Raw genomic sequence first — 12,702 nt, forward strand, 5'->3', positions numbered from 1 at the left:
GTAGTGAACATAGGGTTTGGTACTATCCAAGCTTTCAGGCATCCCCTGGGGGTCTTGCAAAACATCCCTTGAGGATAAAGTGGGTGGCTGCTATAGTTATTTATATACAGGCATTTATATGATTTGGAAAGATATAACTAAATAATTTTCAATTTTTATGTCAATGGTGCGAAATTACAGAACATAATTGGTATGGGAAATTCTCTTTGTATATTAGATACAATCAGTCCCCAGATTACAAACGAATTTCTTTCGTTAACATTATCTTTAAGTCAAGTTTGTACATAAGTCAGTTAGTTATGATTTGTATATAATGTCAGTCAAAAGTTTGGCTTAGTATACTCTGTACAATTCTATGCATAAAAACATTAAAGAAACATCCAGATACACTAAAACATCTTTACCATGATAATACAATAATAATAACAATATTTTGATTTTTCATTATGAACCATTGTATGGACATTGAATTTTTATTACCACAGGCTTTACAGAGGTTGCTTCATAACCACAGATTGTATGTAGTTCACATGGATGTAAACCTCAATACTAAATTGTTTATTTAGATTTCTATCCATCATCTACATTGAATGAGACAAAACCTGTCTATTTAAATGTAGAAAGATGTTTCAGACCTCTTTTATTACTTCAGCTTTAGAGTTGTTCCAAATCGGATAAACAGTGATTTTTAAATTATACATTTTGCATAACTTTTTTTAATGAGTGATATGAAATTATTTTGTATTGTTTACCTAAGAAGCAGTATTTTTCTTCCTCTATATTGGTGTAATGCCTAAGGCATTTGACTGCTAACCGGAAAGCTGGTGGTTCAAACCTATCAGCCACTCCTCAGAAGGAAGATGCTGCAATTTACTTTTGTACAGATATCGCCTTGGAAACCCAAGGAAGGGTCCTTATGAGTTGAATCGCCTCAGCGGCAGTGAGTTTGTTTTTTCTTATATTATATGGGGTAAGAAATTTAACCCTTAAAAAACCCATTTTCAAAAGTTCATGCTCTTTATTGAACACTATCATATTAGGTCTTGATTCATATTGCAATTTTGTGCCTGGTTCAAAGTTTATTTGCATATGAGGTCTATAACAACCTTATGGAACATATATTTCATACACATGTGTATAAATACTGGAATAATCATTCATTATCTATTTACAATATTCTAAAAGAAATTGCCACATTAAATAATTCTGAACTTATTTTTACCCTAGAAAAAATTACGTAGATAAATTAATTAGCTATTGTTAAAGTATAATAACTTACATACCCCATGTCCATTGCATTTTGTCAATGAGTTACAATTTGGTCTCTTCTCATAGCCATGCACACTTAGACAATTTAGGCTCTTACAAAACTAAAATGACAAAACAAAAACAACAAAAAGTTTAAATGTAAAAAGTTGAGCAAACATATTTAGTAAAAGATATATATACAACAAATGAACCAAGACCTCATGACACCTACTAATTCTAATGTAAAAGAACTTGTAGATATTGTGAAAATAGTACAAGTTATTACTTTATAAAATATCTATGTTTAGGAATGATATACCATTTTTCCCTTGAAAGAGCAGAGTTATGTATGCATTGTTATAAATTGCAATAATAACAACAAAGGCCAGTATGTACTCAACATTTGTAATGAGCTAGGGCCTGTTATAACACATATGTGTTTTCACATTATAAACTCATATTGACCCTATGAGGGAGATATTGCTATCCTCCTCTTATATTTCATGAGAATAAAAATTGCACTTTTAAAATAATACTACAACTTTTTGACAGAGCCAGTTTTCAACACAATAACTATTTTACTCACAGATGCCATTGATTGATAAATGTTGTAAAGCAAAGTTCCTATCATTTTTACATTTTTTTTTCAAATTTAATAACAATATCTCTTATCTGTTACATTAGAAGTGTGACTTTGGGTAAATTATTAACCACTGCATTCTTCAATTAATCCATATGTTAATCTGGGATGAAAACTATATTTATTTCATAGATTATGAGAATTTTATAATTTGCTACTATACATAAGGAGCAAGAGTAGTGCCTGATACATAGTAAATGCCTATTAAACATAAGCTGTTTTTTTCAACATTTACTTACTTAGTTAACCTGATTTAGAATGTAAACTTTGTTATTGATGTTAATTATTTCTCTGGTAGTGTAGTGCTTAAGGCACTTGACTGCTAACCAGAAGGCAGGAGGTTCAAACCCACCAGCCACTGCTCGGAAGGAAGATGGGGCAATCTACTTCCGTAGTGATACTGCCTCGGAAACCCAAGGAAGGGTCACTATGAGTCGGGTCCAACTCGACGGCACATAACAACAACAACATCCAAATTTTAACTTGAATTATTTGGGGACAATTACTAAGACTATATGCAGGTTTTTCTAAAGTTATGGAATTTCCAATATAGAGGGAAAAGTCCAAAAAAAAATCATTGTTGTTTGTTTCTACAGGGAGATAACAAAAGAACATATATCAGTTTGTTCATTAACTGAAAGTCCTCTAATAAAACCAGCAAGAATAACAATGTTGGAACAGACAGCACAACCTTTTCACAGAATTGGTAGCATAGTGCCTAAGGCACTTGACTGCTAACCAGAAGGCTGGCAGTTCAAACCCACCAGCCACTCCTCAGAAGGAAGATGGGGCAATCTACTTCCGTAGTGATACTGCCTCAGAAACCCAAGGAGGGGTCGCTATGAATCATAATTGATCTGATGACAGTGGGTTTGGTTTGGTGTTCCTTAAACATTGTAATTGACAGTAATAAGTTTTACTACACAGGGTCATTATTTATTTATTTATTTAATTGTGATTTGGGTGAAAATTTGCAGAGCAAAGACACTTTCCATACAGCAGATCACATACACTTTTTCTCATGACATTGACCACAATTTAGCACAATGCAACATCTCCTCTCCCACTTCCTCCCGATAGCTACTAGGGAGACACTATATAAAGCACTTATCCATGGCCAACGGTCTTTTGAGAATGAACTAGCACATGCTACTTATTCCTTTGAATAAAAGACAATTAATAATGTACCAAAAGTAGTCACATCACCAAAATATATATCTCTTAAATAGAAATACTTAGAGTAGGTAAGCATATTTTCTTACAGTTCTGAATATTGAATGAGTAGGAGACAGCCAATTAATTTTCTTTATGTATTTTTTATCTTATTTATTTGGAGACAAAACTTGCCCCCAAATATTCTTTTATTTATTAAATGAATGTCTTTAGGTGTTCTCATGTACCCTAGTCAAATATGTGGGCCAGAATCTGTTTGATAAGCCATTTCCTTTATCTAAATCTTAAAAATAACAAAACCAAACAAATTTTCTCTCTGAACAATATTAAGCCAACTTACTTTCTAGAAAAATGCCTGTCCGTATACATTTTATTTTTTTCAAGCTACCTATATTTAACAAGTCTTTTCTTTCTAACTTCTCTGAAATCAGCTGAACAATGTAGAATAAAATACATAAGAATAAATGCATTTGTATTTAATTTCAAAATAATTACAGAATGACTACAATTCAAACAGAAAATCCTGACAAACAATAGCCTCCTCTTTCCACCACCACCCATCTGTAATGTTGTCATACTGTGGTGGCTTACGTGTTGCTATGATACTGGAGCATATGGCACCAGTATTTCAAATACCAGCAAAATTTTCCATGAACACTTTCCAGTGGAGCTTCCAAACTAAGCCACACTAGGAAGAAGGATCTGGAAATCTATTTCTGAAAAAAAGTTAGCCAGTGAAAACCTTATGAATAAAAGCATAACATTGTGGGATATAATGCTGAAAGATAAATCCTTCAGATTGAAAAGCTCTCAATATATGACTAGGAAGAGCTGCTTCCTCAAAATAGAATTGACCTTAATGACGTGAATGGAATAAAGTTTTTGTGGACCTTCATTTGCTAATGAGGCATGACTCAAAACGAAAAGACACAGCTGCAAAGTACCAAAAAAAAAAAAAAAATTACTTGCCTTATTTGAACCACATATAGTGCCATCCTCCACAAAGGTGTTGTCATGTAATTTTCTCAATGTGGCATTTCTTAAAAATGCAGACAAACATACATGTCCTCCCATATAAGTATATTGTATGTCATAACCAGGCACTTGTACTAGTTCTGATTTTGTCCAATGACAAACTACTTTTCCACAAAGGATGGCTCTGGCAGTGTAAGGCAGAAAATATTACCCATTAGGGATAGGAAATATTAGGTAAATAATTCAAAACATGAAAATAATTAAAAGTATTACTCAACTCTGATCATAATATGAAAGCTATTCAAAACACTTATCTTTTAAGTACAAAATACAAACTCCCTTGTACACACTGAGTTTATCTCTTATTTTCATTAAGAGACTCTTTAATGTAAAAACACATACACACACAATTTGGAAAATGTATACTTTTCTAAGTACATACGCAAAGGAACATCTCCTTGATTTACAGTTTCCAAAATCATCTGTTTGAAAATTCACTTCTTGTGTACACAGATAATCAGCACTCTTAGCAACTGAAAGTGTAAACAAAATTTAAATTACTCATCTTAAACAAAATCTTAAACATTAAAAGTTATAATTAACAGAGACAGACTACAGTAATGAGTTCTATCAGTATTATTTATTTTAAATCTATGAAGTCATCTACTGGCTATTCAAGGAGGAGAAATATTTACTAAAACTTATCTATTTAATAGGAAAATTGAAATCATCGGGGAGTCAGTCATGTACTTTCTTATATACTATTTTTTTAAAATATATACTATTTTCTTATTTGTAATCTTTATGGAGGAAGATCACTAGGTTTTTCTCCCATAAAGCTGATGGTTTGTTCACATAATGATTACATGAGAGAAAACCCAATAGGGCAGTTCAACTATATCACATGGTGTCACTATTAGTTGGAATCAACTTGATGGCATCTTAGAATACAACATTTTCTCACCCACTATTCTTATCTACCATTCCTTCAAACAAGCAAAATTTAACTATTATCCTACATTTTTTCTCCTGTAGTTATTAGGTCTGTTTTACCTTTCAGGATACTAAAAACTGGTCCTATTAAACACTGCAATTTTATTTTGTTTTCCAATTAAGATAAAATATCAACACTTTTTAAAATGCCTAGTGAGTGGATTGGGAGCTCTGGTGGCATAGCACCTAAGGCATTTGACTGCTAACCAGAAGGCTGGTGGTTCAAACCCACCAGCCACTCCTTGGAAGGAAAGTTGTTCAATCTACCTCAGTACTGATACCCCCTCGGAAACCCTAGGAGGGGTCATTATGAGTCGTGTCTGACTCGAGGGCAGTGAGTTTGGTTTTTGGTTTAGTGAGCGTATTATTGACTTTAGAATAACTATAGTTTGAAATTAACTCCAGAAAAAGAAATGACTATTACATTTTCCAAACAACTCTACACACTGTCTTTCCATAGTTCGGCATATTCCACCATAGCAAAAAGCGGTGAAATTCAGGCACGGTTCTAAATCAGCAGATACCACATCAGGTACGCAAAATTCAGATGTTCCATTACAATACTCTGTAAAATCACATGGGTCTCGGCTTTTCCTACATATTTGTCCGCGTTCTGCTATCTGTGAGGAAAAGAAAACAAAACCAAAATCAAAACAAAGCTATTTTAAGGTCTAAAAAAAATGTAAATAATGAGTTTACATAGGTACATTGCATTTGTAAATATTATTTCTACCACTATTACACCATTATTGCATTTTGAACTATTTCAATTACAGATTTACTTAAAAGTTCTAGGAAACTAAGATGAAAACATCTCAAATGTCCATTAATGGATGAATAGATACACAAATTGTGGTATATGCAGACAATGGAATATATTATTCAGCCATAAAAGGAATGAAGTATTGATATGACATGGATGAATCTTGAAAACATTGTGCTCAGTGAGAAAAGCCAGACACAAAAGTCACATATTATATCATTCTATTTATATCAAATATCAAGAATAGGTAAATCCATAGACAGAATGCAGTTGGAGGAATGCCAGAGGCTAGGGAAAAAGGAGAATGGGAAGCAACTATTAATGGGTACATGATTTTCCTTTAGAATGATGAAAATGGTTGGAATATATTCATTGCCACTAAATTGATCATTTTACAATGGTTAATTTTTATTACATGAATTTCACCTCAAGAGATAAATAGTTTTCATAATAGCTCTCATAACTAAATTTTTTGGCCATCCTGAATATTTGCTTCAAGATAAATAGAAAATAACTGATATAAAGTTAGGCAATTTTTTTTTTTTTTAAACTTTTGATTCTTGGAGCTTAATTACACTCCTGAATAGCTGCACTATCTCTGATGCCAGTCTTTAAAATAGTTATGATAAATACTAATTATGTCTTTATTTAGCTTAAGCTTCTTAGTTGTTTGTTTTCCTTGTTTGGCCATTCTGCATCAAGCTACAACTGATTAGCATAGAATTGCTATTATATGTTATTATGGGATATAAATTAAATTTTAATAAAAGTAGATCTAAGTACTGGTTACAAACATGTCAATCACTGTTATATATTAGCAAAGCAACTGTTTAAACTATTGTCTTTCGTATCCTTACACTTGAACTTATGTCTAGCTAAGCTCAAAATTTATTTAAAAGTCTTACAACAAGTCTCTAATTTTTAGACAATCTTTGATGGAAAATTATATATTTGAAAGTAGAGAGGGAAAAAAATAAACTTGCTATAAGAAGGCTTTTATGACGATAACCAGTAATGAACGAGCTGAGTGTAAGATGATTGAAACCTTGTTGTTGTTGTTGTTGTTATTTGCCATCGAGTCGGCCCCGACTCCTAGCGACCCCTCCTTGGGTTTCCGAGGCAGTTATCACTACAGAAGTAGGATTGCCCAACCTTTCTTCCGAGGAGTGGCTGGTGGGTTTGAACCGCCAGCCTCCTGGTTAGCAGTCAAGTGCCTTGGCACTATGCTACCAGAAACCTTAGAGAATAGGAAAGGCCGAGTTCTATGCCATAATATAAAATAAAGAGACAATGTGAACTAAAGTAGTACATTGAGTTCTTGTCCCTGAGGCCCTCCTTAGCAACCTGGACTGTGAATTTTCTTTCTACAAAAATAACAATTATCTTCATTTTAAAGATCTATCCTGTGGGATGTCATCAGAAGGCAATGGACTGTTTAGGAAAGCTTTATTCCTTCAGTGCACTGGTGTGCAGACAAAGGCCCACATGAGAGCTCTGTGGAATGGAAAAGGAACCAGGCCAACTGCTAAGAATAGAAACTCTAAGCTGACCTCTGCATTGATGCACCTTGAAAAGAGATAACTGTTGACTTTGTTTACAAGACAATAAAGCAAATAAATGATACCCCATACAACAGAGTAAATTAGATTTCATCCACATAGAAAAAAACAAATCTGGAAATCACCAATCTCTTATTAATCAACCTTTATGTCTGTCCCACACCCCTGGAAGTACATCAAACAAAAGCGGATGCTAAAAGGAAGCAATCCCCAGGAAATAAATCTTACCCACTTTTCATCACAGATGTGACTAGAAAGGAAATGTGAATGAAAGCACCTGCAAAGGAAAGTCAAGGACTCAACGCACTCTCAGGGTCAGGAGTCCCTGCCAAAGCTGAACTTCAGCATTTGTTACATGGCACTTATCAATGACTATTCCACATGATTCCTTTTATTTTCAAAATGAGAGTTTTTATTATTATGTCTTATTTATAGTAACATTGCCTATCAAGTATCTGTTAGGCAGTTTACTTATTATCCTGTCATAAGTTACTGGATAAAGAAGAGCTACATTCAGGCAAGACAAAGAGGAATTGATAGCATTCAATAACTGATGGGTCTTGGATAGATATTGAACTCATATGTCAAAAGCAGATCTAAGAAAGAGACTGAAAGACACCTTAGAACATCCTCTGATACTGGAACCAGCTGTGTAAAAATTGGATTTCTGTCATTTACCAACACAAGAGACTGATGAACTTGAAAATGATTGCAATAATAGAAATAATAGAAGATAAGTCCAGGAATAAATAACACATCTTCTAAAAACTGTTTAAAGGAGTATTTGATCACATGTAGAAAATATTCACGTACCATTATGAAACAGGGGAGAAAAAAGTTCACTACAAAGTATATAAGGAAATATATTTGAAATATTTTTTAAAAAATGTAAAACAAAACTGAAAAACAAATTGACAAGAACATAAACATTCAGGAAAGAAAACAACATTGTAGTTTGAAAGCTTACCACACAAGTTTTTGCATCACAACATGTCCCAGTGCCACACTCTGCGAATCCAATGAGAGTACAATCTACAGGATTGCAGCACTTTTTATACTTACAATCCTAAAATAAAACATAATCATGTTAAACTATGAATTTTCAATCAAATAAGTGATTTTACTTATTTTAAAATATACCAAAGTATATCTCTAAAATAGTTAAAATCATATATTGTTTTTCTTACTTGTGTTTATTTTAATACCCTTTTATTTAAATTTAATATATTTTCTCTAAAAGAATAAAAAATGATGATGAAATTATACATGGTAGCGTAGTGTTTAAGGCACTTGACTGCTAACCAGAAGGCTGGTGGTTCAAACCCACCAGCCACTCCTTGGAAGGAAGGTTGGACAATCTACTTCCGAAGTGATACTGCCTCAGAAACCCAAGGAGGGGTCGCTATGAGTCAGGTCCAACTCGACAGCACACAACAACAACAACCTACTCTCTTGTTAAATAGTTAATGAAATTACTTTTAGTCTCCTATTTTTGCATAAATATATGTAATACAGAGTTTTTAGATTCCATTTCAGTTTATTATAGCATAAGTACTTTTCCATATAATGATGTATTATGAAAATACCATTTTTGGATTATATAACAATTCATGGAGATAACAAAGCAGAGTTCATTAAACTTTTGAAATATTTCCTTATTGAAAATGATGTTTCAAAGAACAATTTTGTTTTTATTATTACTTTAGTGTTCTCATTTTATATTAAAGATTAATTCTATGACTTTAGTTTTTAGGTTATGTTGTTGTTAGGTTGTCAAGTCACTTCTGACTCATAGCTACCCCATGTACAACAGAATGAAACACAGCCTAGTCCTGCACCATCCTCACAATCATTGCTATGCCTGAGCCCATTGTTGCAGCCACTGTGTCAGTCCATCTTGTTGAGGACATCACTAAACTGTTAACAATATTACCTGTTAACAATATTTCAAAGAACAATTTTATTCTTATTATTTCCTTAGCAGTTAAGAAATCACACATTGTATTGCACTGGGCAAATCTGCTGCAAAAGATCACTAAAGTGTTGAAGAACAAAGATGACACTTTGAAGACTAAGGTGCAGCTAACCCAAGCCATGGTATTTTTGATCATCTCATATGCATGTGAGAGCTAGACAATGAACAAGGAAGACCAAAGAAAAGTTGATGCTTTTGAATTGTGCTATTGGCAAAGAATCTTGGAAATACAATGGACTGCCAGAAGAACTAACAAATCTGTCCTGTAAGAGTGCACCCAGAATGTGCCTTGGAAGCAAGAAGCCAGACTTGTCTCACCTACTTTGGTTATGTTGTCAGAAGGGACCATTCCCTGGAGAAGAATATCATGCTTGGTAAAGTGGAGGGTCAGAGAAAAAGGAGAAGACCCTTCACAAGATGGCTATTCTTGGTGTTGTTTATCATTGGCCAGTTGGTGGAGAAGGAAGTGGTAGTTCTTTCTTAGTAAGTGAAGCTGCAAGATGTGCATGTGTTGTGTTATATGGGCACTGTTGCTGTATCCTACTCAGTTAGACAAAAACAACACTCAAAAAACCATCAAAAAAGTAAAAGCAAGTGGACAAAAAACACGTAAACATACAGGAACAATCACCTAAATAAATAAATAAATAAATAAATAAATAAATAACCCTGCAATATCTCTGGAGATGGCAATAAGAGAAAAAAAGGTAGAGTAGAAGAATAATGAAGGAAAAAAAATGGAAAAAATGCAAAAAGAAGAAAAAGGAATATGGAGAACCATAAGAAAAAATAAAATGGGAACCAGGAACAGGGAAGAGATTTGTGTGTATTCCATCTGGCAAGGAAAACTAGAATCTAGAAAGGGAAGAATAAAGAACAATAATAAAAAGGAAAATAATAATAATAATAATAATTTTAAAACAAAAACAAACAAACTAAAAGAAAAAGAAAAAAAAAAAAAAATCCGGGCAGGGTGGAGCAGGGCACCCAGGTTGCATTCAAGCACACAGACTGGGATGGAATTCCTGCCCAGAAAGTGGGTGGAAGTGAGGGATGGCTGCACCTCCGTACACCAAAAGGGTGTGGGGTATAAGAATAACAAGGGGAATATCCCACCTTTCCAGTCATGTCCTGATTGTCCTCGTGGTCCCCGGCAAGTGGAGCCTATTCTTAAGTTCCTGGAAGCTGGGAGAATGATGTCACTTTGAATATCCAAAATGGTTGAACCACTTGTAAACAACATTGAAAATGGCTGTGCCCTCTGGACAGGCAAAAGTCCACAGATCAGCCTGCCTTCCCCTTCTCTGCTTCCCCTTTTATTCACCAGCCACCAAGTACAGTCCTCCATGCAGCCCCTGGTTAGCAGGGCTGATTTTTAGGTTAATTCTTAGGTCCAACACCACTAGGCAATATCCAAGCTGCCTGTGCCAACAGGATCGCTGATAGACCTCAGCTCCATATGTCTCCTTCTTCAGTGTTTTCATGAAGGTTCTTTTACTAGTTGGAGTTTAGTCCACTTCTCTATCCTTCCCTTGAAAGCTCAGGGCTCCAGGATTATCTTCTGTATTTGTGTTAATTGGTTTCTATTTTCTTTGTTGAAGAGTGTTTATGCAGTCTGTCTGCTTATCCCTCCATCTTACCAGAACCCCTACATTGTCTATTTCTTGACTGTTAATTTCATTGGTATTGATTGTGGAACCAAGTAATATGAAATCTTTGACAACTTCAATCTTTTCTCCCTTTATTGTGATGCTGCTTATTGGTCCACTTCTGAGGATTTTTGTGTTCTTTGTGTTGAGGTGCAATTTATACTAGACTTTAATCTTCATTAGTAAGTGCTTTCTAGTCATCTTCACTTTCAGCAAGCAAGGTTGTGTCATCCGCATATTGCAAGTTTTTAATGAATTTTCCTCCAGTCCTGATGCCACATTCTTCATATTGTCCAGCTTCTTGGATTATTAGTTCAGCATACAGATTGAATAAGTATGGTGAAAGGATACAAACCTGATGTACACCCTTCCTGATTTTAAACTATGTAGAATCCCCTTGTTCTGGTTGAATGACAGCCTTCTGATCTATGTACCAATTTCTCATGAGCACAATTAAGTGGTTTAGAATTCCCATTCTTCTCAGTGTTATCCATAATATGTTATGATCCACATCTTGATTTCATGTTTGGCCAATTTCAGAGACTGCAGAAGTTGGTAAAAGTCTTCAATTTCCTCATCTTTGGCATTAGTGGTTGGTGCATAAATTTGAATAATTGTACCATTATCTGGTCTTCCTTGTAGGCATATGGATTTTATCCTAGCCCTGACAGCATTGTACTATAAGACATATCTTAAAACATTTTTTTTTTTGAAAATGAATGTAACTCAATTCCTCTTCAATTTGTCATTCCTGGCATAATAGACCATATGATTGCCTGATTAAAAATGGCCAATACCAGTCCATTTCAGCTCACTATTGCCTAGAGTATTATTCCTTCAGTGTTCCATTTCATTTTGACAACTTCCAATTCTCTTAAATTCATGCTTCACATATTCCACTTTCCAATTATTAATGGATGTTTGCGGCTGTTTCTTCCCATTTTGTGTCATGCTTTGTCAGCAAATGAAGTTTCTGAAAGCTTTACTCCACCCACATCATGAAGGTTAGCTCCATTTTGAGGAGGCAGCTCTTTCCCAGTCATATTTTGAATGGCTTCTGACATAGGGGCTCATCTTCCAGCACTATATCAGACAATATTTCACAGCTATTCATAAAGTTTTCAGCAATATATTAGACAGTGCTGTTCATAAGGTTTTATGTTCATAAGGTTTTCAGTGGCCAATTTTTCCAGAAGTGGATGGCCCTCTTCTTTTCTGTCTGTCTTAGTCTGGAAGCTCCACTGAAACTTATGCACCATGGGTGACCCTGCTGGTATTTGAAATACTGGTGGCATAACCTGCAGCCTCACAGCAACACCAAGTCACCACAGTATTACAAACTGACAATATTTAATATCTTACATATTTTTTCCTAATAGTTGACTCAATGGTACATGTTGATAAAATAAAGAAATGTTTCCCTATTTCTGGAATAAATTCAAAAAGCATACTCTTTTTCTATATTTATGTGATCTTTTGAAATTTTTATTTTAGACTTTTTGGAAGTATTTTGCAAAATAAGCATTAATCATTTGAAGTAATGTTAAGCTAGAAATAGAAATTACTAAATACGATTAAGGGCATTTAGGAAAAACACCAACCAACATTATGCTCAATGGAGAAAAAATGAGCTGTTTCCCCTGAAGACCAGGAACAAGATAAGGATGGTTACTTTTAACATTGCTATTCCATATTGTACTGGAAGTTTTGTTGTTGTTGTTGTTGTT

The 12,702-nt window shown here is 34.2% G+C and overlaps 1 protein-coding gene across 1 annotated transcript in view; it reads right to left on the reverse strand.

Moving 5' to 3' along the window:
- Window positions 1-12,702, reverse strand: part of LOC103192136 (A disintegrin and metallopeptidase domain 3-like) — a gene marked incomplete at its 5' end in the record, with an annotated part of 189,876 nt that overhangs the window by 103,628 nt on the left and 73,546 nt on the right. The window contains 5 exons of the mRNA XM_007935063.1: window positions 1,284-1,370; window positions 4,031-4,220; window positions 4,479-4,569; window positions 5,454-5,649; window positions 8,319-8,417. Coding sequence (XP_007933254.1) covers window positions 1,284-1,370; window positions 4,031-4,220; window positions 4,479-4,569; window positions 5,454-5,649; window positions 8,319-8,417 — 663 coding nt within the window. The remainder of the gene's footprint in view (window positions 1-1,283; window positions 1,371-4,030; window positions 4,221-4,478; window positions 4,570-5,453; window positions 5,650-8,318; window positions 8,418-12,702) is intronic.

Source organism: Orycteropus afer, unplaced genomic scaffold (genome assembly GCF_000298275.1).
Source record: "Orycteropus afer afer isolate SDZICR_OR568_19922 unplaced genomic scaffold, OryAfe1.0 scaffold00024, whole genome shotgun sequence".
NCBI classification, from domain to species: Eukaryota; Metazoa; Chordata; class Mammalia; order Tubulidentata; family Orycteropodidae; genus Orycteropus; species Orycteropus afer.